This window comes from Chiloscyllium punctatum, chromosome 36 (assembly GCF_047496795.1).
Source record: "Chiloscyllium punctatum isolate Juve2018m chromosome 36, sChiPun1.3, whole genome shotgun sequence".
Taxonomy (NCBI): domain Eukaryota; kingdom Metazoa; phylum Chordata; class Chondrichthyes; order Orectolobiformes; family Hemiscylliidae; genus Chiloscyllium; species Chiloscyllium punctatum.
The window spans coordinates 39,180,748-39,207,603 of NC_092774.1; the positions used below are offsets into that span (position 1 = coordinate 39,180,748).

The 26,856-nt window shown below is 45.8% G+C and overlaps 2 protein-coding genes across 9 annotated transcripts in view; one reads left to right on the plus strand and one right to left on the minus strand.

The window, feature by feature from the left end:
• The window catches only part of LOC140460423 (uncharacterized), a 33,335-nt gene extending 21,592 nt beyond the window's left edge, over window positions 1–11,743 (plus strand). For 4 of the 8 annotated variants that reach the window (XM_072554968.1, XM_072554969.1, XM_072554965.1 and 1 more), the window contains 2 exons: window positions 1,029–5,173; window positions 7,983–11,743. In XM_072554968.1, coding sequence (XP_072411069.1) covers window positions 1,424–2,599 — 1,176 coding nt within the window. In that variant the 5' untranslated portion in view covers window positions 1,029–1,423 and the 3' untranslated portion in view covers window positions 2,600–5,173; window positions 7,983–11,743. The remainder of the gene's footprint in view (window positions 1–1,028; window positions 5,174–7,982) is intronic. The other 4 variants (XR_011954083.1, XR_011954084.1, XM_072554970.1 and 1 more) reach the window with 3 other exon arrangements.
• A 2,251-nt stretch (window positions 11,744–13,994) lies between these two features.
• Window positions 13,995–26,274, minus strand: LOC140460430 (uncharacterized). Its single transcript, XM_072554984.1, has 2 exons — window positions 26,055–26,274; window positions 13,995–15,373 (listed from the first exon to the last, which is right to left on the minus strand). The coding sequence occupies exon 2, from the start codon at window positions 14,986–14,988 to the stop codon at window positions 14,065–14,067; it is 924 nt and encodes a 307-aa protein (XP_072411085.1). The 5' UTR covers window positions 14,989–15,373; window positions 26,055–26,274; the 3' UTR covers window positions 13,995–14,064.
• Window positions 26,275–26,856: the final 582 nt, after the last annotated feature.

Sequence of the window (26,856 nt, forward strand, 5' to 3'; positions counted from 1 at the left end):
TAGACCACTTTTGGAATATTGTGTGCAGTTCTGGTCTCCCTCCTATCAGAATCTTGTTGTGAAACATGAAAGGGTTCAGAACACATTTAAAAGGATGTTGCCAGGGTTTGAGCTGAATGGGCTGGGCTGTTTTTCCTCGTGCACCAGAGGCTGAGGGGTGACTGAGAGTCATTAAGAAAATCATGAGAGGCATGGATAGGGTAAATAGACAAGGACATTTCCCTGGGGTGAGGGAGTCCAGAACTAGAGGGTAATAGGTTTAGGGTGGAGGAGGGCAAGATTTAAAAGAGTCTTAAGGAGTAACCTTTTCATGCAGAGGGTGGTGTGTGTAAGGAATGAGCTGCCAGAGGAAGTGGTGGTTGTTGATACAGCTATGACATTTAAAAGGCACCTGGATAGGTATATGAATAGGAAAGGTTTAGAGGGATATGGGCCAAGTGCTGGCAAATGGGACTAGATTCGGCTAGGATATCTGGTTGGCCCGAAGGGGCTGTTTCTGTGCTGTAGATCTAACTCTGGCTTGCCACTATCGTTTGCCATGTCTGTGTGTTCAGTTTCTCTCTGGTTGTCTGTGTCAATGCCTTGATGTCTCATTCCACCCACCACATATCACCACCACCCCCACCCACCATAGGGACGATAACCAATTCATGTCTGTTTATTTATCAAGAAGCTGTATTGCAGGTTCAACCTGAATTTACACTTCTTTTGCTCCCAAAATCAGACTTGCTCACTCTCAGCAATATCCCAATATCCTGAAAGATATTAACTTTCACATGGTGTTATCCAAAATTCGAAGATGTCAGTCCTGACGTTTTTGCTTTTTCTGTCCCTGTAAGATCCTGTATCAGCACCTTCAGGACAATTCGTTTGAGTGGAGTGAGAATAGAGAGAGAGAGAGAGAGAGTGGGATGCTTTCAATTTTGTGGAACAGCATAAGAAAAAAATGTTCTGCAGAAACTGGAGTAGCTTGTTCTGAATTTCTACCCTGGACTGACCATGATGACTTTTGTAATCTCTTTTTCCAGAGTATTTGAAGATCTGAAGACTGAAGTTTAAAAATCAACAGATGAAGGGCCTATGCCTGAATCATCGATTCTCCTGCACTTTGGAAGCTGTCTGACCTGCCATGCTGTTCCAACACCTCACTTTTCAACTCCTCTCCAGTGTCTGCAGTCCCCACTTTCACATCAATGTCTGACAGTCACTCAATCCATCGGGACCTCAACGATTTTCAACGATGATTCTGTGAGAAGGAGCAAAACATTTTGGTTCCTGTTTCAGACCATTTTCAGCATTAGTGGGACTGAATGAGAGTCTCTTCTGTTACAGCGCACTGTGTGTAAAGCCTGAAACAGTTATACGGCCAGGAAAGAGGAATTTACTGTGGGCAGGGGCCGTACACGCGGCTGTAGCTGCGGCCATGGTGAAACCAGAGGAATCCCACACCGTGGAGAAACCGTGGAAGTGTTGTGACTGCGGGAGAGGCTTCCATGCCCCATCTGTCCTGGAGATTCATCGGCGAAGTCACACTGGGGAAAGGCCATTCTCCTGCCCCGAGTGCGGGAAAGGCTTTACCTGCTCCTCCCACCTGCTGGACCACCGCCGAGTCCACACCAGAGAGAAGCCATTCTCCTGCCCTGAGTGTGGGAAGGGCTTCACCTACTCCTCCCACCTGCTGGCCCACCAGCGCGTCCACGCCGGGGAGAGGCCCTTCCCCTGCTCAGAGTGTGGGAAGGCCTTCAGCAAATCCTCGGACCTGCTGAAGCACCAACGGGTCCACAGAGGGGAGAGGCCATTCAGCTGCCCTGAGTGCAGGAAGGCCTTCAGTGATTCCTCTACCCTGCAGAGACACCAGTGGGTCCACACCGGGGAAAGGCCGTTCTCCTGCCCTGAGTGCAGGAAGGGCTTTACCCGCTCTTCTGCTCTGCTGACCCATCTGCGGGTCCACACGGGTGAGAAGCCCTTCAGCTGCCCCGAGTGTGGGATGGCCTTCAGCAGGTCTTCCCACCTGCTGAGGCACCAGCGGGTCCACACTGGGGAGAGGCCATTCTCCTGCCTCCAGTGTGGAAAGTGCTTTACCCAGCCCTCCAACCTGCTGACCCACCAGCGGATCCACACCTGTGAGAAACCGTTCTCCTGCCCCAAGTGCGGGAAGGGCTTTGCTGTTTCCTCTAACCTCGTGGCCCACCTGCGGGTCCACACAGGGGAGAGGCCATTCAGTTGTCCAGAGTGCAGGAAGGCCTTCAGCAATTCCTCTGCCCTGCTTAGGCACCAGCGCGTCCACACCGGAGAGAAGCCGTTCTCCTGCCCCGAGTGCGGGAAGGGCTTTACCCGCTCCTCCACACTGATGACCCACCGGCGGGTCCACACGGGGGAGAGGCCATTCAGCTGCCCCGAGTGCAGGAAGGACTTCAGTGATTCCTCTGCCCTGCTGAAGCACCAGCGAGTCCACACTGGGGAGAGGCCCTTCAGCTGCCCTGAGTGCGGGAAGAGGTTTACATTTTCCCGCAACTTGCGGAAGCACCAGCGGGGGCACCAGCGCTCACAACAATCAGATTCTGCCGCTGATGCTGCCATGATTCCTCCCCAGGACTGATTCTCCTGACAGTGGGTGCAGTGTGAGAGTTGGTGCACTCTTTGTTTTCCGTTGGACTGCAACCCCACGGTGGCTCAGGGGTGGCATGGTGACTCAGTGATTAGCACTGCTGCCTCATGACACCAGGAGCCAAGGATCAATTCCACCCTTGGGGTGACTGTCTGTGGAGTTTGTGGAGGGGAGGAGAATGGATGAGATAAGAAAACCGCTGCCTTTCTTGAGACAAGTCTCCCGGAGAGAACTTGCTGACTGATTTGATTGTCTGATCTATTGATCCTCACAGTGCCCCATTGCCCTCTGTTATCTGGAGGAGGTCCACACAGATGTACCAAAGCCCCTCTTTGGACTGTGGAAGGAAACCTGTGCAGACAGGAAAAACATGCAAACTCCACACAGACACCGTTAACTGAGGCTGGAATTGAACCTGGGTCCCTTGCGCTGTGAGGTAGCAATGCTAAGCAGTGTGCCACCCCAATATGTTATAAAATTGGAATAAACACACTAAATTGGAAATGTGACCATACCAAGAACTTCCTGTAAATGTTTGGAAACAAAAGTCCAGCGGAATTGTCTTTGGGGCGGATCCAAAACTTACTTCGTTAATGTTGAAAATACTTTGACCTCTGGAACTGTCTGCCAGAGAGTGTGTTGGAGTCAGATTCGATTATGGCGTTCAAAATAGAGGTGGATCATTAAACTGAAAAGGAAAGCAATTGCAGTGTTCAGTGAAGATTAGTGCAAGGTACTGTAGTGGACGTCAGAATGAGTTTCCTGGTTGGGGCTGTTCCTGTTACCATTTCAGGTTGCTAACTTTTCATTAGTATCCTGCACATGTTGGGAATTTTTCTCCTCTCTAGTATCTACTTGAGTGACTAGTGATAAATCTAGTTTATTAATTGTTCCTATGATATCTCATGAGAGGGTTTATGATATTCACAGTGCTGTATAAATTGTTGTGGGTCACAATGTTTTTCCTCCACTTGGACACAAACTGTTCACCTTAAATATTTGTTTTTTAAATGATGGAAATAAAATTAATGTTTGGAAAACACAACTTGCTGTGTGGTAAGATCATCAGAAATAGGAATGGGAGTAAGTAATTGACCGTTGAGATGCTCTGTCTTTCATTTATCTAAATTCTCTTTCCTGTACTTGTTTTCTCATGACTTCATCTGCTGAAGTGACTACACTCCAAAAGCTTGTGATTTCAACATAAGAGCATAAGAACTCGGAGCAAGAGTCGGCCTTCCGGCCCTTAAAATCATGACTAATCTTCTCGTGGACTATGCTCCACTTACCTGCGTTTTCACCATATCCCTTACGTTTTTGAAAAATAAAAGAATTATCTTCTCGTGGTTACTGAAGTAGTGTCAAATACTTCCCTGGGCAAGGAATTCCACAGATTGACAACCCTCCCGTGAAGAAATTTCTTCCCCGTTCAGTTTTAAACCTGCTACCTCTAATCTTTGAGGCCATGCGCCCTTATCCTAGTCTCACCTACCAGTAGAAAATCCTATTTCTATTTCTTTCATAATTTAATATATTTCTCTAAGATCCCATCCAAACACACCTGCTGGACTATAAACCTGGTGTCATGTGACTTATGACTACAAAATTTGTTATTACGCATCCTCATAGCTGTGGGATTTCAGGACTCGAAGGTAGGGACAGTACCACTGCGCCTTAAAAAAAACTTCTGCAGCAAATAGACCCTCTTCTATTGAATGAATGGGGAGAGGTTTCTTCTCAACATGGGATACAAATATTATAACCTCGGAGCCCATTACATTAAATTGAGCCCTCTTCGGTTGAATGAGTGGATGTGGAGATGCCACAGTTGAATTGGTTGATCACGTTAAAAATCGTGAATATGTGACACTACCACTTTAGCGCCGGAGCCCGTTGCAGTAAACTGGGTCATCTGCTGTTGAATGAATGAATGGGAATGAAAAGGGCGGATACACTGACGTGATTGTGAAATTCCCCACCAATCCCAAAGCTTGTGGTCGGTACCGACTAATCAGAGAGAGACATTGCAGAGGGTGGGACCAAAACGACAAGCAAAGCCGGCGCCATTGGTCAGGTGGAGTAAGGTGCGTTCTGATTGGGCGGGGCGTGGATGACGCGCGACAGTGAAGGAGGAGACGGAATGAAGAAGAAAAACAAAGATGGCGGCGCGAGGCTGCGGTTTTCTCATCGACTCAGCGGGCGGTTTCTGACGGAGGGAGGGGGGCAGACAGGCATCGTTTACCTCAGAAAATACCTTTAAAATACATTTCAAATTAAAGTCGGAACTTTTCAAACAAAAGTTGTGAAGAAAAGGAGACAGTCCCCGGTGGTGGGGGGTTTATTGTTTATTTTTGTATAATTTCCGGGGCCCGGGAAGGGGGAGGTGACGGTGACCGGGTGAACGAGAAAACAAATTAAAAATGTCGGCGGTGGAGGAGAGAGAGCCGGCGCCCGCGGCTTCTTCGGCGGCGGCCGGAGCCCAGGAGCTCAACAACCCCCCGGAGCTGGAGGAAGGTCCGAGCTCCAAGAAGCGGGGGGTCCGGCTGGAGGCTGGATTTGCTCAAGGCTTGTATCTATTAACTTATTTAAATGGTACCTACTGTATGGGGCTATGGTTGACATTAAAACTGGAGGATCATGTCAGAGTGTTTGTTTATATTGAGCAGTTGTAGTTGGTAAAATACACTCCCTGGAGGAGCACCTTCTATGATGCTGCATTTCTTACCTTCTGCCCTTCCCCCATTTGTTATTTTACATTTTATTTGGTCAAATTTAATTTCATATTAATGATACTTGGTATTCACTGTGTTATTAATTTGTTTGTTGGATTATTGTAAGAAAAAATTAATGGTGTCATGTCATTTCTGATGTCAGAGTTTGACATTGAATGTGCAGATGTAATATCAGTAAGTTGTGAAAATAAATCAAGAACTTGTGGTTCTAACAAAAAAGCAGTTCACTGATATTAATGGCATTGTCTCATTTGAGGATGAAGACTTGAGTCTGACTAACAAACCGTTTCATGGAGTTACCCAATTTAATTAAAATTTTCTTTAACTTAAAGTTAAATTTGTTTAATTTAACAAATTTGTTTATACAATTTGTACAATTTGTTTATAAGATTTATTTATACGTCCATTGCTCTCGATGTGGTCTCTGCCACATTGGGGAGACTGGACGCCAATTTGCAGAACATTTCAGGGAACAGCTGTGGGACGCCAAAACTAAATGACCCCACCGCCTTGTGGCTGAACGCTTTAACTCCCCCTCCCAATCCATCAAGGACATGCAAGTATTCTGCTGCCTTCCCCTCCAAGCTCTAGCTACCTGACGCTTGTAGGAAGAACACCTCGTCTTCTGCCTTGGGACGCACTAACTGCATAGGATCAATGTAGATTTCACCAGTTTCCTTATTTCCCCTCCCCTCCACCCACCCCCACACCACACACCTTGTCCCAGATCCAGAGTTGAAAAATGTGGTGCTGGAAAAATGCCTAGAGGCCATACTTCGAGGAATTCCCTGGCTGTTCTCTGGCATGGCACTCATCCACAGATTCTATCAACAAACACATTGACCTGGACCCAATATGGCCACTGCAGCGGACAGTTGGAACTGACAACCGGAAGCGGCAGAGACAAACCACTATAAATGCCGGAGGAAACAATACAGAAGCACTTCACAGGAGGCTCCCAAGCACTGAGGATATCACCTAGACAGGGGATGAAATGTCTGCAACACAAATTCCCAGATCGGCGAACAGAACCACAACAATGAGCACCCGAGCTACAAATCCTCTCACAAACTTTGAATTGAGCATAGGAGTTGGGACATCCTGTTGCAACTGTCACACATGTCACACAACACAAGGCATGGTCCTTCTCTGACTGACCATCCCTTTGAATATCAGGGGGAAGACACCCCTTTAATTGTAACATTCAGGAAAGATGCCTTACTTCAACAAAGATGTGCTGTGCTCACAAATGTTTGGACAGAGGAAGGGAATTGCAGTCTGGGGTGAAGCTCAATCTTCATTCAGAGAGAGAGAGGAGCAGCAGTAGCTTCAGAAGCTCATGGTCCAACTTGTGCATTCAGACAATAGGGGGGCTATTCTGGGCAAAATCTGGGAGTGAAGCAATGTCTCCCCCTTTCCATTCCTTATCCTGGGAGGGAGAGAGAAGGGGGGAAGCACTGTTCACTTGCAGCAACTGGAGGCAGAAATATGAATCCAAGCAGGGAGCAGACTCTGCAAAAGTCAGCTTCAGTCGGCTTCTTCTGAAATATTGTGTGCAATTCTGGTCTCCCTCCTATCAGAAGGATGTTGTGAAACTTGAAAGGATTCAGAAAAGATTCACAAGGCTATTGCCAGGGTAGGAGGGTTTGAACCACAAGGAGAGGCTGAATAAGATGGGGCTGTTTTCCCGAGACCATCGCAGGTTGAGTGTGTGTTTTTTAAAGAGGTTTATAAAAACTTGAGTGTGGATGGGGTGAATAGACAAGGTCTTTTCCCTGGGATAGGGGGAGTGAAGAACTAGAGGGCATAGGTTTAGGGCGAGAGGGGAAAAATTTAAAAGGGACCTTGCAGTCAACCTTTTTTTGCAGAGGGTTGTGTGTGTATGGAATGAGCTGCCAGAGGAAGTGGTGAAGGCATCTGGATGGGTATATGAAAAGGAAGGGTTTAGGGGGATATGGACCAAGTGATGGCAAATGGAACTAGACTAATTTTGGATATCTGGTCAGCGTGGACAAGTTAGATTGAAGGATCTGTTTCTGTGCTTTATGTCTCTGACTCTATGACTGGTGAAAAGCGTTGGCATTCGTCGAAACATTTATGCAACAGAAAATTATAAGAGGATAAAGATAAGCCTCACGTCATTGATCCATGAATCCTGGTGTAGTATGGATGTATTTCCAGTAATAGAGTCAGTATGGCATGGAAGGAGTCCAAAAGACGGCTTCTTTAACAAAAAGTCACACTTAAAACTTAAATCTGAGTCTTCTGGAAATGTAAGATAACAGTGCGTTAATATAAGACAGATAAGTCTGGGGTATATGTTACGTATTTGATGGAATGTTTATGGCTCCAAAATCCTGATTTGCAGTTGTTTCTGGGCTCATAATATTGTACTGCAGCATATTGTATATCTTCAGTAAGAATGTCAATACCCCACGATAGATGTCCATTCAGCAACTTGAGTGAACTCTTCATGGAGTATGCAATCCACCACATTACCCTGCTGTATACATTTACATATAGATCAACACAAAGATCTTGGGTATTAAGAGAGGAAAGAATGATCCACAGAAACTAGAATTGTGTGTTTTGACTTTCTATTGTGGACTGACAGAGATGACCTTTGCAATCTCTTTCCACAGGAATATTACAAGAGAAGAATTTGGAGGCAGAAATCTCAGACCAAACATCACATCGAAGTCTGACAGTCAATTGATTCACCAGGACTTGGATATTGATGGCCTTGAAAACAAAGGGGAGAAGGTCTGCCTGCTTTGTTAGGTTTTAAGCGTCAGTGTGACTGGAAACTCGGAGTCTCACACACCCACACACCAGAGCAGTGAATGGAACATGCTTTACAGACTGAATGAGAGTCCTCCAATTATCAGCAGGTTCACCAGTAACACCACACACATGCTGTAAACGTGAGCGAGTTTCAACTGATTGTTGAACCTGGAGAAATACGAGGACACCCGCACCATGGAGAAATCATGAAAATGCAGGGAATGTAGGAACGGTTTCCCTTCCTCGCCTGTCCAATATTCATCAGCATTTATACACCAGGCAGCGGCCATTCACTTGCATTCAGCACGGGAAAGGCTTCACTCAGTCGCATCACCTCTTGGTCCACACCGGGGAGAAACTGCTCATCTGCCCTGTATGCTGAAGCAGATGAAGGACATTTTTTATCCTGGATGGAGCATTCTGCAGGTATACCTGAAATAGATACATTTGTCTCTATCCCATTGAGTCTCCAGCACAGAACCAGGCCAAGCTGCTCAATTGGTCTCTGTGTTTATTCTCCACCTGAGCCTCCATCCACCCCTCTTCATTGCCCCCCATCTTCCCTCCATCAGCATAAAGGTATCCCCCACTTTTCCAAAGTTCGCTTTCACTACTTCACTTTTACAAAAGACCTACATTAATACCTGCTCCCACAAACCGAAAGAAATCTGAAGAGGATTGGCGTTTTTACAAAGAAAGGCATAATACAAATTAACTCATGGTAATTGCTTCTTCGATTTAGGCCATTTCGGCTTATGAAAGGAACACTCTACTTTCAAATAGTGGGGGAAAGCTGTATCAATACAATACAGCACAGTCTCAGGCCCGTCTCGCTTGGTTTAGGCACACACACACCCTCAAGCCTGTGCTAATTCTTAATCCTTACTTAGACCTGCTATTTATTGCCCATGTGTGATTTCTGTTCCTCTGTTCACCTCCCATTCATGTGTTTATCAAGATACACCTTAAACATTGTTAAGGTGCCTGCTTCCACTACCTGCACTGGCAGTGCGTTCCAGGAACTCCCACCACCCCTCTGTGTGATTCCCCACCCCCACCACCTCTCCCCCAAACAGTCCCCTGCTCACCTTGAACCTGTGCCCTCTTTTAGTTGACCTTTCCACTTTGGAGGGGAAAAAAACACCTCTGACTATCACAGAATCCCTCGAGCGTGGAAACAGTCCATTCAGCCCAACAAGTCAATACCGGCCCTCTAAAGATTAACACATAGAGACCCGTTCCCTTACCCCATTAGCTACATTTACTCCTGACTAATGCACCGAACTTACACATCCCTGAACACTGGGGCAATTTACACACAGACAATCCAACTTAACCTGCCTCTCCCTGGACACCATGGGTAACATAGCATCGCTAATCCACCCTAACCTATACATGTTTGGATTGTAGGAGGAAGCCGGAGCAGCCAGAGGAAGCCCACGCAGACACGGGAGGTGGGGTGCAGGGATAATGTGCCAACTCCACACAGCTAGTTGCCTGACACTAAAATCGAACGCAGGTCCCTGGCACTGTGAGGTGTCAGTGCGAACCGCTGAGCTACCCTGCCACCCCTGTCGAGCCAATCTGTGTCTCTCATCATTTTGTCGAGGTCTCTTTTCAGCCTCTGTTTTTCCAAAGAAAACAATCCAGGTTTATGCCTCCTCTGCTCATAACGAGAGCCCTCCAGACTAGGCAATGTCCTGGTGAACCTTGTCTGTATTCTCAGCCAGAGCACCCACATCCTTCCAGTAGCACAGTGACCAGAACTGCACACAATATTCCGAATGTGGCCAGAATAAACAGCTGTAATGTAACTCTTACACTCAAGGAGGCGTGCTGTATACCTTCTTGACCACCGTGCCCACCTGCATTACCACTATGCCCAGATCCCTCTGTATGCCAGTGCTCCTGTGTGTTCTGCCATTTATCATACAATTCTCATATTTCCTTCATCTCTATCGAGCTTCACCTTAACTGTCTTTCTCTCTTCATCTCTTTTCCCCCCTCCTCAAATCAGCATACCATAAGACCACAGGAGCAGAAATTAGGCCATTCAGCCCATTGAGTCTACTTCGCCATTCAATCACGGCTGATACGTTTCTCAACCCCATTCTCCCCGAACTCCTTGATCCCCTTGATACTCAAGACCCTAGCTATCTCAGTCTTAAATATACTCAGTAACTTGGCCTCCGCAGCTTTCTGTGGCAGTGTATTCCACATATTCACCATACTCTGGCTGAAGAAGTTTCTGTCCCCTCTGTTCTAAAGGGTCTTCCCTTGACAGGAAAGCTGAGCCCTCAGGTTCTAGTTTGTCCTACCAATGGAAACATCTTCCCAACATCCACACCGTTCATTATTCTGTAGGTTTCAATTAGATCCCACCCCAACCCCCATCCTTCTGAACTCCATGAAGTTTAAACCTAGAGTCCTCTAATGTTCTTATGTTAAATTTTTCATTCCTGGACCATTCTTTTGAACCACCTCTGAACACGTTCCAGGGCCAGTACATCCTTCCTGAGATATGGGGCCCAAATCTACATACAGTACTCCAATTGTGGCCTGACCGGAGACTTACAGAGCCTCAGAAGTACATCCCTGCTTTTATATTCAAGTCTGATCAAAATAAATGCCTTCATTGCATTTGCCTTCCTAACCACTGACTCAACCTGCAAGTTTACCTTGAGAGAATCCTGGAGTAGAACTCCATAGTCTCTTTGCACATCAGATTTCTGAATTTTCTCCCCATAATCCTTCTGTTCCAGAGTAGCAGCAGAGATTTCCAGACACCTCGATTGTTTTCAGGGATACCAAGGGATCTTGGGAATTGCCACTATCGCAAGAGGAGGCAGAGGGGAATGTGGTGTGGTCCTTTAAACTGCAGAACTTTCCAAACTCCCTGAGTCAGCAGGAACTCTTTCTGGACCAAGAAACAAAAGGGCCACTGAGAAACTGCTACATCAGAAGATCTCAGAGGCAGAAATTAGGCCATTCAGCTCATTGAATGGTGGAGCTGACTTAATCATTCTTAAGTATCAAGGGTTACGGGGAGAATTGAGTTGAGGAACGTATCTGCAATGATTGAATAGTGGAACAGACTGAATGGCCTAATTTCTGCTAGTTAACCATCCCTGGGAAGAAGGACGCAAAACAACAAACTGTTTCCTGGGACAGATGAGCTAAGTGTTTAATAACCTCATGACAAAAGGACAATTAAGTTTGTCTGTGGAAGGAAGGCCCTGACATAAAAGGGTTTTTTGCAGGAAAGGCTGTATCAAACAAAGCACTAAACCTCGAGGATAAGAAGGTAAGCTACAGACCAGAGATCTCCAGAAGTGTGGGGAGGTGGTGTTAGAATCGAAAGAAACATCACATCACAGATTTGAAAGTGAGGAATCTCCACCAGAATTCAACCTCAGAATGATGTAGCAGCAGTACTTGGAAGAAGAATGCTGCATTGAATCCCTGGACACTTCCAGAGACATAAACTGTTGGTGGAAACTCAGTTAAATTCAGCCATCAATTGGGAGATAGCCAAGTTGTGAGTGAGGTTGAACTTGGTTACTTGAGGAGTTTTATTTGTGTTGTTACATACAATAAAGTGTAAATCATTGTTTCAGCAGTTAATTGTGTGCAGTTTCTGAGTTAAGAGCCAAATTAAGGTGATTCACCCACAACCACAGTGAGAGGCTGCGATTCATGTTGACTCCATTGCATTCAGCAGTACATCACGTCAATACTCTTATAAAGCGAAGGCTGACAGCACCGCCTTTCTCAAACAGAAACACCCAGAGGAGCGTGTCGCCCAATAATCTGTAAAATTAGCATGAAAAGTGGTGTAACCTGCTCTAGTGATAAGAATAAATCCCCAACACTTTAAAATCAACAATCAGCAATTTATTTATCCAACTATCACGGTGAACAAATGAACAAAACGATTAACAAACTGGATACAGGCCAGGAGCAGATGGGTGGCACTAGTTTAGTTGGGGATCATGGACTGGTTGGTCTGAAGGGTCTGTTTCCAGGCTGCATGACTCCATAGCACGGAATGAATGGGGATCCATCCCAAAGATGACAAAGGTTTCAAGCACCACCTTAGGCAAATGTGTGGACTCCCTCCAGATAACTGAGGGCAGTGGGGCACTGTGAGGGTCAGTACATCAGTCAGCCAGCCAGTTCTCTCCAGGAGACTTGTCTCAAGAAAGGAAGTGGTTTCCTGTCCCATCAGCCAGATTATCCAGTTTGGATAATATTTGGTCCTCTTTCTCCAACAAAATATGTAGTCAGGGCAGTGTCTATAACAAATATGTTATTCAACTTGGAAGAGTGCTGAAGACATATACAAGGATGTTGCCAGGACTCAAGGGTCTGTGTAAAAGGGAGAGGTTGGACAAGCTAAGATATTTTTATTTAGAGCATTAGAGACTGAGAGAGGCCCTTAGAGAAGTGAAGAGATCGTGAGAGGGTGAATGCACTCAGACTTTTACCCCAGGGTTGGGGATGTGAGGGCTAGAGGGCATCAGTTTAAGGTTAGAGGAAAAAGAATAAAAGGGAACGTGAGGGGCAACTTTATTTATGCAGACGGTGGTAGACATATGGAATAAGATGCCAGCGGAAGTGGTTGAGGTGGGTACATTAACAACATTTTTAGATTAGATTAGATTACTTACAGTGTGGAAACAGGCCCTTCGGCCCAACAAGTCCACACCGCCCCGCCGAAGCGTAACCCACCCATATCCCTACATCTACATCTACCCCTTACCTAACACTACGGGCAATTTAGCATGGCCAATTCACCTGACCTGCACATCTTTGGAGTGTGGGAGGAAACCGGAGCACCCGGAGGAAACCCATGCAGACACGGGGAGAACGTGCAAAATCCACACAGTCAGTCGCCTGACGTGGGAATTGAACCCGGATCTCCGGCGCTGTGAGGCAGCAGTGCTAACCACTGTGCCACCGTGCCGCCTATTTAAAAGGCATTTGGACAAATACGTGGATAGGAAAGGTATGGAAGGAAATGGGCCAAGTGCAGGGAAATGGGCTTAGTGTTGATGGACAGTTTGGTCAGTATGGATAATGTTGGACCGAAGGGCCTGTCTCCTGCTGTGGGACTCTATGATTCGTGTCTCTTTGTCAGTCCGACAGTTTTGAGTTTCCAAATGAACATCTCACTAAATCAGGCCGAATAAAATCCAATCTCATTCGTCAACTCTGATGCAGAGGTGCTGGTGTTGAATTGGGGAGGACAAGGTCAGAAGTCACATGGCACCAGATGAAGTGATGAAGGAGCAGCACTCAAGAAGGAGCAATGCTCCTAAAGCTTGTGATTTCAAATAAACTTGTTGCACTGTAACATGGTGTCATGTGACTTCCAACTTCTTCAACCCTGGGTTTGTCTCAAACTTGATGGGATACTTTGTCCAACTCGGCATATTTTATCAGTATCGCTTGAAGGAAATCTTTTTTTAAGATTAGATTCCCTACAGTATGGAAACAGTTCCTTTGGCCCAAAAAGTTCACACTGGCCCTCGCAGAGTAACCCAGCCAGACCCGTTCCCTTATCCCTATTCCTCTACATTTACCCCAACTAATGCACCACACCTACACATCCCTGAACACTATGGGACAATTTAGATGGGCCAATCCAAACTAACCTGCACACCTTTAGACTGGGGAAGGAAACCGGAGCACTCAGAGGTAACCCATACAGATGTGGGGGGGGCATCGTGAAAGCTACACACAGACTGTCATCCCGAGGGTGGATTTGAACCCAGGTCAGCATCGTGAGGCAGTGGTACTAACCACTGCGTCACCATGCCACCCCTGAGCCACATAGGTGGGCTTGCGGCGGGGGGGGGGGGGGGGGGGGGGGGGATGGTGAGTCCAGCACAAAACAAAAAAAAACCACTACACCCACTGACAGAATGGACAGGAGGTTCAGCCCTGTGGGTGACCCACTGCAGCGTCACTGGTGGAATCTGATTGTTGGATGCACTGGTGTCCCCGCTGGTGCCTCTGCAAGTTGCAGGACAATGTGAACCTCCGCCCGCAGTCGGGGCAGGCAAACGGCTTCTCCCCGGTGTGGACCCATTGGTGGGCCAGCAGTTTGGAGGAGCGGGTAAACCCCTTCCCACACTCGGGGCAGCTGAATGGCCTTTCCCTGGTGTGGACCCGCCGGTGGGACAACAGGTCAGAGGAATTGCTGAAGGCCTTACCACACTCAGGGCAGGCGAATGGCCTCTCCCCCGTGTGGATTCGCCGGTGTCTCAGCAGGTCAGAAGAATTGCTGAAGGCCTTCCCACACTCTGGGCAGCTGAAGGGCCTCTCCCCCGTGTGGACCTGCTGATGGGCCAGCAGGTTGGAGGAATTGCTGAAGGCCTTCCCGCACTCTGGGCAGCTGAAGGGCCTCTCCCCCGTGTGGACCCGCCGGTGCCTCAGCAGGTTGGAGGAGTCGCTGAAGGCCTTCCCGCATTCGGGGCAGCTGAATGGCCTCTCCCCCGTGTGGACCCGCCGGTGCTTCAGCAGGTCGGAGGAATTGCTGAAGGCTTTCCCGCACTCGTGGCAACTGAAGAGCCTCTCCCCTGTGTGGAATTGCTGGTGGGTCTGGAGGTTGTCCACCCAAGTGAACCCTTTCCCGCACATGGAGCAGTAAGACGTCCTCTCACCAGTGTGTATATGCTGGTGGGCCAGCAGGACACAAGAGCAGGTAAAGCCCTTTGCCCGCTCGGGGCTGGAGAACGGCCTCTTCCCAGTGTGATTGCACTGATGAGCCGCCAGGACAGATGGGACACGGAAGCCCTTCCCACAGTCGCCACACTTCCATGGTTTCTCAACAGGTTGTGTTTCCTCGGGTTTCTCCATGGCCGAAGCTTCACCTGCACACACACGTGTACAACCCCGCCATGAATTCTTCTTTCCAGGCAGTAGAGTTGTTTCAGGCTCCACACTCAGTGCGCTGCAACAGTAGGGTCTTTCAACCAGTGCCCCCGTACTCAAACAGGAACCAAAAAGAAAGCTTTGCTCCTTCTCACAGAATCATAGTTGAAAATTGTTGTGGTCCTGATGGATTGAGTAACTGTCAGACACTGACGTGAAAGTGAGGACTGGAGACGCTGGAGAGTCAGAGTCAAAAACTGCGTCGCTGGAAAAGCGCAGCACGGCAAGCAGCATCAGAGAAGCAGGAGAATCAACATTTTGAACATCAGCCCTTTATCTGTTGACTTTGAAACTTCTGTCTTCAGATAATCTGTAAGAAAAGATTACAAAAGTCATCACTGCCAGTCCGGTTAAGAGTGAGATATCAAGGCATTGACACGGACACCAGAGAGAAACTGTACACACAGATGTGGCAAATGTTAGTGGCAAGCCAGAGTGATAGAGATATTAGGCACAGAAACAGACCCTTTAGTCTAATTCATCCGTGCCAACTAGATAACCTAACCTAATCTCGGCCGATTTGCCAGTATTTGGCCCATATCGTCTAAACCCTTCCTAATCGTATACCCATCCAGATGCCTTTTAATGTCATAATTGTACCAGCACCCACCACTTCCTCTGACAGCTCTTTCCTTAAACACGCCACTTTCTGCATGAAAGACTTATCCCTTAGGTTCCTTTGTTAAGTTCTTTTGCTTGAGCTTCTTACACTGCAATACGCCAACTTCTGTGAACAACCAAACTTTATTAAGTACAGTACAAGCTGTGGAGAAACTCTTAATACTCTTCGCAATGCTGGTACACAACAGTACCAAACAAAAACCCCTTAAACAAAGTAAAACTGAAACAGAGACTTACAGTTGAAGTTCGAAGGGCAGAAGGAGACAGTGTTATCAGCCTTTCTCCACATAGACCACTGCTTAACTCACCCAAACGAGACTCCAGCTTTCAGGACTGACCACTCCCCTTTCATTGTACAGGTCACTTCTAAAACATAAAAGCTTTGGCCTCAAGACTCATCTGTTCACATATAACCAAAAATGCCTCCCAATACCGTTTTTCATCTCTGTACTAAACCAGTCGCTCAGAGCCCGGGTCTTTTTACCACCCCTCTGAAAAAAAACCAAGGACACAGCAACCTTGAGAAGAAGGACCAGCTTTTAGTAAAAGGACCAGCTTTGTGACAGAGGGATATAGGCCAAACACTGGCAGGTGGGATTAGATTAATTTGAGAACATAGCATGGAGTAGTTGGACTGAAGGGACTGTTTCTGTGCTGTTTGACTCGGTAACTGTTCTGCAATGGTCTGAAAACCATTTTCTTGCCTTCCCCATAAACATCCAATTCTTTGTTGTTCCAAAATCAGATGAACTCAGCCTTGAATATATTCAATGATCCCATAACTGCAGGAAGACATCCCCACTTCTGGACTCAATTCCTCTTGCTTATATAACACCTGCTTTGCTCATTGCTTGCTGCACATATGACAACTGGCATTGACTGGTATGGAAGGACGCTGAGGCCCCTTGAGATACATTCCTGATGAAGGGCTCGCACCTGTAACGCGGACTCTCCGGATCCTCGGATGCTGCCTCATCTGCTGTGCGTTTCGAGCACCACACTTTTTGACTCTGATCTCCAACATTTGCAGTCCTCATTTTCTCCACATCCCAATATATCACCATTTAAACAATGCATCTCCTTTCTGCTGTTTACCCCCCAACAGGGAATGCTATCACTTCACATCGTGGTACTGCATTTTCCATGAGTTTGCCAACTGAGACACAGACCTGGCCCAACTTTTCCAGAATCTGTCCCCTCCATAAATTGAGATTGAGTGAGAGAGAGACACACACACAATAGGGGTGTCTCTGATTAGCAGGAGGACCACGCTCCTTCCGGTCCTCCAGGGCTTTCAATTGGCCCAACGCGCAGGTTTTGCTGACACCGGTGAACATGCGCAGTGTGTGTTGTCACCGAGGAGCATGCGCAAGATGCTGTGTGAAGTTGCTGGTGTTACTGACAGGATTTGTGCCCAAATGACAATCGGAGACAAGAAAGGCTGGAGTCACATTTTATATTTATCCTGCGGCTCGACATTTTATTTCTTTTGCATTTTATTTGACTACTCATCTTTTCCTCAGGATAGGGGACTCCCAAACTGGAGGGCATAGGTTGAAGGTGAGAGGGGAAAGATTTAAAAGGGACCTAAGGAGTAGAAAAAAAGTGTGAAAGTTAATTCCCCTCAAGAAGTGCCCTCTCCAAACCTGCACATCTTTGGATTGTGGGAAGAAACCGGAGCACCCAAAGGAATCCCACACAGAGAAGGTGCAAACTCCACTCCGACAGTTACCAGAGACTGAGATCAAACCCGGGTCCCTAGCGCTATAAGGCAGCAGTGCCAGCCACTGAGTCTGTTCAGAAAAAGCAGCAATTGATTTATACTAGGGTGAGAGGGGAAAGGATTAAAAGGGACCTAAAGGGCAACTGTTTCACGGAGCGGGTGGTACGTGGATTGAATGAGCTCCCAGAGGAAGTGGTGGAGGCTGGTACAATTCCAATATTCAAAAGGCATCTGGATTATTATATGAACAGGAAGGTTTGGAGGGATATGGGCCAAGAGCTGGCAAATAGGCCTAGATTAATTTAGGATATCCAATTGGCACGGAACAAACAGTTTCTTTCCATGCTCCACTACTCTATTTCTACATAGTCAGAACTGTTGTGACACGGACTGCACCCCCCACTAATTCAAACCCAAAAAAGATGTACCCCATGTGGTAATGTGAAAATTCAAGAGGTAAGGAACTGTTTCTAAAAGTCACTATTTAAAGTTTTATTTAATGATCTAGGACACTAACTTGCAAGTGTTTAAATCTGCTGGGATTTTTCGTACCGCCAAATCTATTCAAATCTGTCTAAACCAGTTCAAATCTCAGACGAAAGCCCCCAAATTTTAAAACTCTGGGTGCAACCTCCCCCACCTAATTTAAACCAGCAACATAGAGAAGGTTTAATCCATGCAGTAATCTGGAAAATTTAAGAACCAAGAAACTATTCCCAAAGGTCAGTATTTAAAGTAAAAATTAACAACTTTATTTAGTAAAGTCTAACGGAGAATAATTAATTAACAACTATTTACAACTCCTTTCTATCTTCTACCTTCCCCTGTATGATACCAGTCCAATAAAAACCCTGATTAAGATTTACCGAAAGATTCAAACTTCAAAACCAGCCAGCCGTTAAATCTTCTCTTTGTATCTTCCTCTGTAGATTTGCTCTCCAGGTCAGTGTCGATGTTTTTTCTCTGTGCAGACTCCTTCTCTGGACAGGTACCTCTCAGAGTTCTCACTAGCAGCCTAAATTTGTTGGTCTTTTGGGAAGTTCTCCTGTAACTGTTCAACTTTTTTTTTGATATTGTACTCCAAAGCATCAAGTCATTTCATTGGTGTTAATATTAGATTAGACTAAATTCCCTATAGTGCGGAACCAGGCCCTTCGGCCCAACCAGTCCACACCAACCCTCCGAAGAGTAACCCACCCAGACCCATTTCCCTCTGACGAATGCACCTAACACTACGGGCAATATAGCATAGCCAATTCACCTGACCTGCACATCTTTGGACTGTGGGAGGAAACTGGAGCACCAAGAGGAAACCCAAGCAGACACAGGGAGAATGTGCAAACTCCACACAGACAGTCACCCAAGGCTGGAATCAACCATGGTGGTGTGAGGCAGCAGTGCTAACCAATATTCGCAAAATACTAAATTCAAACTTGATTGGAATTCAGTATTTTGGGGCAAGATTTAAATCAATTGGCCAAAATTGAGTATATTTTTGTCTCCAGGCAACCCAGCTACTGAGCTGTTTGACCAAATGTTAAATTGTTACATTGTTCAGAACATTTGGTGCTATGTCAGGTGGTTCTGCTCACTTTTCAACTCTCTTGAAGGTAGAATACACCTCTACACCTTCTAACAGAACCAATTTTTCAAGACTAGGAATCAGCCATTCACCCCTAACAGGCGAAAGTGAGTACTGCAGATGCTGAAGATTAGAGTCAAGACTGTGGTGCTAGAAAATCACAACAGGTCAGGCAACATCCAAGGAGCAGGAAAATTGACATTTCGGGCAAAAGCCTCATTCACCCTGAACAGCCTGTCCTCAACTGCACATAATTCAAAGCAAGTTTGAGAAAGATGGCTGCAGCTTTGTCTTAATATAAAATTGAACATGCGTTCAAACTTTAATACTGTTTCTGAATATATTATTTTAGCTATACTCAATTTGAAAGATCAGCCATTTCTCATGCACCCCCATCTCCCAGGCAGTGTAATCACCAACCATTCTCTCTCTCTCTCTTCTGAGATGAGCTTGATACAGCGATCAAAGAGAGCTCGAGGCATGAGAAAGTTTAGTGGGAGTTGGAAGAGATACAGAATGGACAGGGTGACAGATTGTGGGGGCCATAAGAGACTGGGGGGAACAGAGGGTGGTGGTGGGGGCGGAAAGGAAAGACTCGGCGGTCAAAGGGTGGAGGAAGACAATGAGGGCGAGAGAGAGAAAATGGGGGGCAGAGAGTTGCGGGGCGGGAGAGAATGGATGGGGGCAGTGGGTGGGGAGAGAGACAGCACAATTCCCACCTTCCCCAGGACTGGGGCAGTGTCCCATGAACTGGAACCTACTCCTCCCACAGCAGTCATTTCTCAATCCACATATGGCTAAAGCAGAAGAATTATATAATCCCTGCAGGCCATTTCACCTATCAAATTCACACCGACCTTCCACACAGCATCCCACCCAGACTCATCAACTTACTCTACAGCCCTGCAGTTCCCCATGGCTAACCTGCACATACCTGGACACTTTAGCACAGCCGATCCATCCGAAACTGCAGATCCTTGGACTGTGGGAGGAAACCGGAGCACCCAGAGGTAACCCCCGCAGACAGAAGGGGGAGAACATACCAAAGTTCACATAGACAGTCACGAGAAGGTGGAATCAAATCGCTTCTAACAATTCTCCCACACCTGCAAAACCCTGAGCACTATGGGTAATTTAGCAGGGTCAATCCACCCTAACCTGGGCAAAGATAAAAATCACATGACGCCAGTCCAACAGGTTTATTTGGAAGCAGTAGCTTTCGGAGCACTGCTCCTTCATCAGGTGGTTGTGGAGTATAAGATCATAAGACACTGAGTTTACAGCAAAACATTACAGAGTCATGCCACTGAAATGATACATTGAAGAAATCTGGATTGTAAAGTCTTTCATCTTTTAGAATGAGTTGCTGGTGTCATTAATATGTAAACTCCAGAACTTCTTATAAGACACCTACTCGAGATAACTTAAGGTTTTATAAGAAAAGATGACAACTCAGCTCAGACAATGCATTAAAGGTGTGAGGCCAGGGTCTGTCTGTATCCCAGTTTTTGAATCAGACTGGTTCTTTTTCCAAAGTGGAATTTATAAAATATTCCATGTATTGTCTGCGTGCAGATTCTGCATTTTTTGAGCAAAATACATGGTATCTGCAAATACAAATTCACCCCATAGACCTTGGGGTGTGTGTGTGTGTGTGTGTGCGCGCGCGCGCGCGCGCGCGCGCACGCACACACGAGAGAGAGAAAGTCTAGTTCCATACTGTATATCTCTAGGTCTATTGCATAACAGATGCTTTATTTCTGTTGATGTAAATATTGTTATAAGTCATAGCTTGGTACTAATACTTAGATGTAAGGGAGAGACAATTCTTCAATTAGGGCACTATAAGAATCCTTGCAGACCCCTATTTCTAGTTTACTCGCCAATGAACAGACAAGCACCTATTTAATTCTAACTTTTCATCTTTTTTGTTATATTTTCTGGTATGATACTCTGTGTCTGGATGGTTGACAGGCTGGGAGACTGTGGGTTGGACTTTGATTGACTGAATGATTTATTGTTCCGGAAGGTGTCAAAAAGGTTAAAGCTTCAGCAGAAATGAAGCAGAGCTGAGAACGGACAACAACTGTGTGGGAACAGGGAGATCAATAGAGGACAAAGAAACCAGGACCTGAAATCCGAGCTGACACCAGACTACCCTGTGATCAGTGCTTTGATTAGCAGTGTCAACCCTCTACCTTTACCTAGCTTCCCATTCGACTTGAATGCCACAAATCCCCTCAATATTTAGGATCCAATCCTTGTCATCCTGAAGCCATGTCTCTGTAAGGAGTCCCAGATCAAAATCATTCTCTTCAATGTGTGTAGTCAATTAATTCACTTTTGTTACGTTGCAGCACTGTTACGACACGGGGTAACCCCCTCTGCTAAATTAAACCATCAACACAGAAATGATTCACCCCATGCAGTACTATGTAAAAGTTTGAGAGGCAAAGAACTATCCCAGAGGTAAAAATTTAAAGTAAAAATTAACAACTTTACTCTTTATGTCCAACACAGAGTATTAAAACTCACAAAAATGCCTGGTTTTATAGTTCAAAACATCGGATCATTTTATTGGTGTTAATATTATCAAAATACTTAATTCAAACTTGATTGGACTTTGGTATGTTGGGGCAAAATTTAAACTGATTGGCCAAATGTGAATTAGTTTGTGCCTCATGGCAACCCAGTTGCTGTATTTGTGTTGACCAAATATTACAATCTCATCTTGTTTAGAACACTTTGTTCTGCTCGATTTTTTAACTCTCTTAAAGGTACAGTACCTCTACCCCTTCATAACAAGCACACATTCAGATACTGACCTTTTAGTTTTATTGTTTGTAATCTTTTGAACCAAGTTTTAATTTCTGGTAAGTTTATTCTCCTTGTTCCTTTCTATTGTTCTCTGACATCCATTTTCCACATCATTACATTGCTCACCTGCCTTGATTTGGATTGGCCATGCTGAATTGCCCATAGGGGCCAGGGATGTACAGGTTAGGTGGGTTATAGTTTCATAGTAATAGAAACAGGAGTAGGCCATTTGTACTGTTGAGCCTGCTTCACCATTTATTAAGATCGTGGCTGATCTATCCATCATCTCAGCTCTTCTTACTTGCATTATCCCGAACCCCTGATTCCCTAAGGGGTGGGGGTAGGAGTGGGAGGGGGAGGGGTGTATGGGCAGGATGCTCATCGGAGGGGTCAGAATGGACTTGATGGGCTGAACAGCCTGCTTCCACACTGTAAGGCTTCTATGATTTACCGCAGTTGTTTGCCTCAGATCACAGCTCCCAGGATCTCCCACCTTCTGCAAATCGAAAGACAAATCCCATCCTGCCCTCTCGTATGTATGTTATCTAAATGCTTAATCATTTCTAGTGAACACAGCCCACACCTCCCTCTGCTGCCAGTCACCTTTACAATGCTGATGAAACAATGCCATTCCTGCAGGGCTGAAAACCCAAAGGCTTCTAACAATACCAGTTATACACAGCTCCTTCTGATGGACAGCATTGGAAATACAATGTTGGAGGCTGGCAGAAATGAGCAGTTTAACTCAAAAATCCACCTAACCCTTCACTGGGCACCCCAATCAGCACACTGTCCTTACTGCTGGGAAGCCTTAAAGCACTTCACCCTCACAGTGCAATGAATTCCCACTTTCCACCAAAATCCTAGATGTACTCATGTACTCAGTTGCTGTCTCACCAATTAAATACTTCATTGTCACTTCTTCTGCTTCCAGTAAAGGCAAAACATCTTTGAAAGCTGCTCTGAAAGTCCAGTCTTCACAACACTTCTGCTTTCACGCAAGATGATTAAACTCATACAGCACAGAAACACAGCCTTCGGTCCAACTCATCCATGCCGACCAGATATCCTAAACACATCTAATACCATTTGCCAGCATTTGGCCTGTATCTCTCTAAATCCTTCTTATTCACATACCCATCCAGATGCCTTTCAAATGTTTTAATTGTAGTAGCCTCCACCACTTCCTCTGGCAGCTCATTCCAAACATGCACTACCCTCTGTGTGAAAAAGTTGCCCCTCAGGTCCATTTTAAATCTTTCCCCTTTCACGTGAAATCGATGCCCTCTAGATTAGATTAGATTACATTACATTACAGAGCGGAAACAGGCCCTTCGGCCCAACAAGTTCACACCAACCCGCCGAAGCGCAACCCACCCATACTCCTACCCCTACATTTACCCCTTACCTAACAGTACAGGCAATTTAGTATGGCCAATTCACCTGACCTGCACATCTTTGGACTGTGGGAGGAAACCGGAGCACCCGGAGGAAACCCGCGCAGATACGGGGAGAACGTGCAAACTCCATACAGTCAGTCACCTGAGGCGGAAAATGAACCCGGATCGCTGGAGCTGTGAGGCAGCAGTGCTAACCACTGTGCCACCGTGCTGCTCTAGGTTTGGAGTCGCCTACCATGGGGAAAAGATTTTGGCTATCAAACCTATCTATACCCCTTATAAACTTCTGTCAGGTCACCCATCAGCCTCCAATGCTCCAGGGAAATTATCCCTGGCGTATTCAGCATCTTCCTATCGCTCAAACCCTCCAACTCTGCCTACATCTTTGTAAATCTTTTCTGAACCCTTTTAAGTTTCACAACATTCTTCCAGAGGAGGGCAACTGGAATTGCACACAGTTTTCCAAAAGTGGCCAAACATGACCTCCCAACCCCTGTACTCAATGCTCTGACCAAGAAAGGAAAGCCTACCAAATGCCTTCTTCACAATCCTGTCTCCCTGCAATTCCACTTTCAAGGAATTATGAACCTGTAAGGACAATTTGTTTAGCATCACTTCCCATTAACTATGTAAGTCGTGCCCTGATTTGCCTTACAAAATGTAACACCTCACATTTATCTAAATTAAACTCATTTTGCCATTCCTGGGCCCATCAGCCCATCCGATCAATTCTAATTTATATTGAACTTCGTTTCCTCTCTCATCCCCTAAAAGCTGAGAATCTCCATCCCACACACACTTCCTCCATTCTGACTTTGCTGAACCTAATTCCTGCTGTAACTCATCCTGAAGGGTGTGGTTCATGCTGATTAACAGGCCCACACTCGGGGAGGGGTGAGATCAAATTCAAACAGACAGAATTCTGAATGGCCTGGACAGAGTGTACATGGGGAAGATGTTCCTATTGGTAGAAGAGTCTAGGACCTGAGGGCACAGCATCAGAGTAAAAGGAATATCTTTTAGAACAAAGATAAGATGAAACATTTTCAGCCGGTGAGTGGTGAATATGTGGAATTCATTGCTACAGAAGGCTGTGGAGGCCAGGTCACTGAGTAGATTTAAGATGGAGATAAATAGGTTCTTAAGTATCAAGGGGATCGAGGGTTACAGGGAGAAAGTGGGAGAATGGGATTGAGAAACCTATCAGCCAGAACTTAATAGTGGAGCATCCCTGATGGGCTGAGAGGCCTAATTTCTGCTCCTGTGTTTTATGGTCCCTTGCTGTCCTGGACTAGGAGTGTGCAATTTGGGAGCAGGAATAGGCCATTTAGCCTGTCGAGCTTGCATCAGCATTGAACAGATCATAAGTAGATCTGAGTATACCGACGTAAAAGGTAAAAACAAGGACTGTAGATGCTGGAAACCAGAGTCTCGATTAGAGTGGTGCTGGAAAAGCACTGCAGGTCAGGGTGGATGCAGATACAGTTAGAACATTTAAAAGACATTTGGATTAGTACATGAATGATGAAGTTTAATTTAAATAAGTGTGAAGTGCTGGATTTTGGAAAAGCAAATCAAAGCAGGACGTATACACTTTATGGTAAGGTCCTGGGGAGTGTTGCTGAACAAAGAGACCTTGGAGTGCAGGTTCATAGTTCCTTCAAGGTAGAGTCCCAGGTAGATATGATAGTGAAGGCAGCATTTGGTATGCTTTCCTTTATCGGTTATAGCACTGAGTAAAGGAGTTGGGAGGTAGGTGATGTTGCAGCTTTACAGGACATTGGTGAGGCCACATTTGGAATATTGCATGCAACTCTGGTCTCCTGCGCATCAGAAGGACGGTGTGAAACTTGAAAGGGTTCAGGAAAGATTTACCAGCATGTTGCCAGATTTGAAAAAAATTAGCTCTTGGGAGAGGCTGAATAGGGTGGGGCTGTTTTCCCTGGAGCGTCGGAGGCTGAGGGATGACCTTCGAGGTTTATAAAATCATGAGAGGCATGGATAGGGTAAATAGACAAAGTCTTCTCCCTGGGGTGGGGGAGTGCAGAACTAAAGGGTTTGGGCAAACGGGGAAAAACATAAAAGAGCTCTGAGGGGAGCCTTTTCACACAGAGTAGTGCATATATGAAATGACCAGCCAGAGGAAGTGGTGGAGACTGGTATAATTACAGAATTTAAAAGGCATTTGGATTGGTCTATAATAGAAGGGGTTCTAGGGATATGGGCCCAGGGCTGGCAAATAGACTAGATTAGGATAACTGGTAGGCATAGACAAATTGGACTGAAGGGTCTGTTTCTGTGCTGTACATCTTTATGACTCCAACATAAAAGGTTCAGAGGGATATAGGTTAAACACAGGCAGGTAAGTCCAGTTCAGTTTGAGAACATAGTCAGCATGGACTAGTTGGACTGAAGGGTCTGTTTCTATATCGGATCTGTATTGGTCTTGCCTTCCCCCATAACCATCACATCTTTGTTGTTCAAAAATCAGATGAACTCAACCTTGGATATTTTCAATTACGCCCTAACTGCAGGAAGGCGTCCCCACTTCTGAACTCAATTCCTTTTGCTAATATACCACTTGCTTTACTCACTACTTGCTGCACCTGTCTGACAACTTGCACTGACTGGATTAGAAGGACGCAGAGGCCCCTTTGTTCGTCCACACATCATTACTGATGAAAGGCTCGAGCCTGAAATGTCAATTCTCCTGGATTTGCCATTGAAAAAAGACCTGGACTAACTTTCCCAGAGTCTGTCCTCTCCCTGGATTCACTCCGTTTCCCGCAAGTCAACAGCTCAATTCCGGAATGGAAACGGGGTTGAGAAAAGAGTGTGTTGTACTCACAGATGTTGGACAGAGGAAGGAGGTTGCAGTCTGGGGTGAAGCTCAATCTTCATTCAGAGAGAGAGGAGCAGCTGCAGCAAGTTCAGAAATTCATGGTCCTCCTTCCGCATCCAGACAATGGGTTTGCGGTGATTGGCAGGAGGACCAGTCTCCATCCGGTCCTCCAGAGCTTCTCATTGGTCCATCAAAGCAAGGTCATAGAGTGTTTCCGCTTGTTGTGTGAGCATGCGTAATGTTTTGCTGACACTGTGGAACATGCGCAGTATGTTGCTGACACCGAGTAGCATGCGCAGTATGGCGATGTTGGCATTGATGACATTTTCAAAGTTAAAAATCACACAATGTCGCCCAACAGGTTTATTTGGAATCACTAGTTTTCAAAGCGCTGCTTCTTCATCGGTTGGTTGTGGAGCAGAATCATAACACACAGACTTTATAGCAACAGGATTGCAGTGTCATGGAATGGAATATTAAACAACTTTAGCTGACCTCTATCATCTTTTAGAACGACCATGTTAGTTTTGATTCCTTCAATCCCAGAACTTTTCAAAAGTTCCCGTCTCAACATAGCTTTTAACAATAGGTGTCATCTCAATCAGATAATGCATTGAAGGTGTTAAGTTAAAGCCTGTCTGTGTCCCAATGTTAGGTCAGACAGATTCTATTTCTATCGTGGTATTACAGAATCTTACGTGTATGAGTTTTTGAGCAAAATAAAATGCGATTCTGCAAGTACAAATTCAACCCACAAACTTTTATGTGTGTGAGTGTGTGCAGGAGAAACCGAGTGATCGTGTGTGTG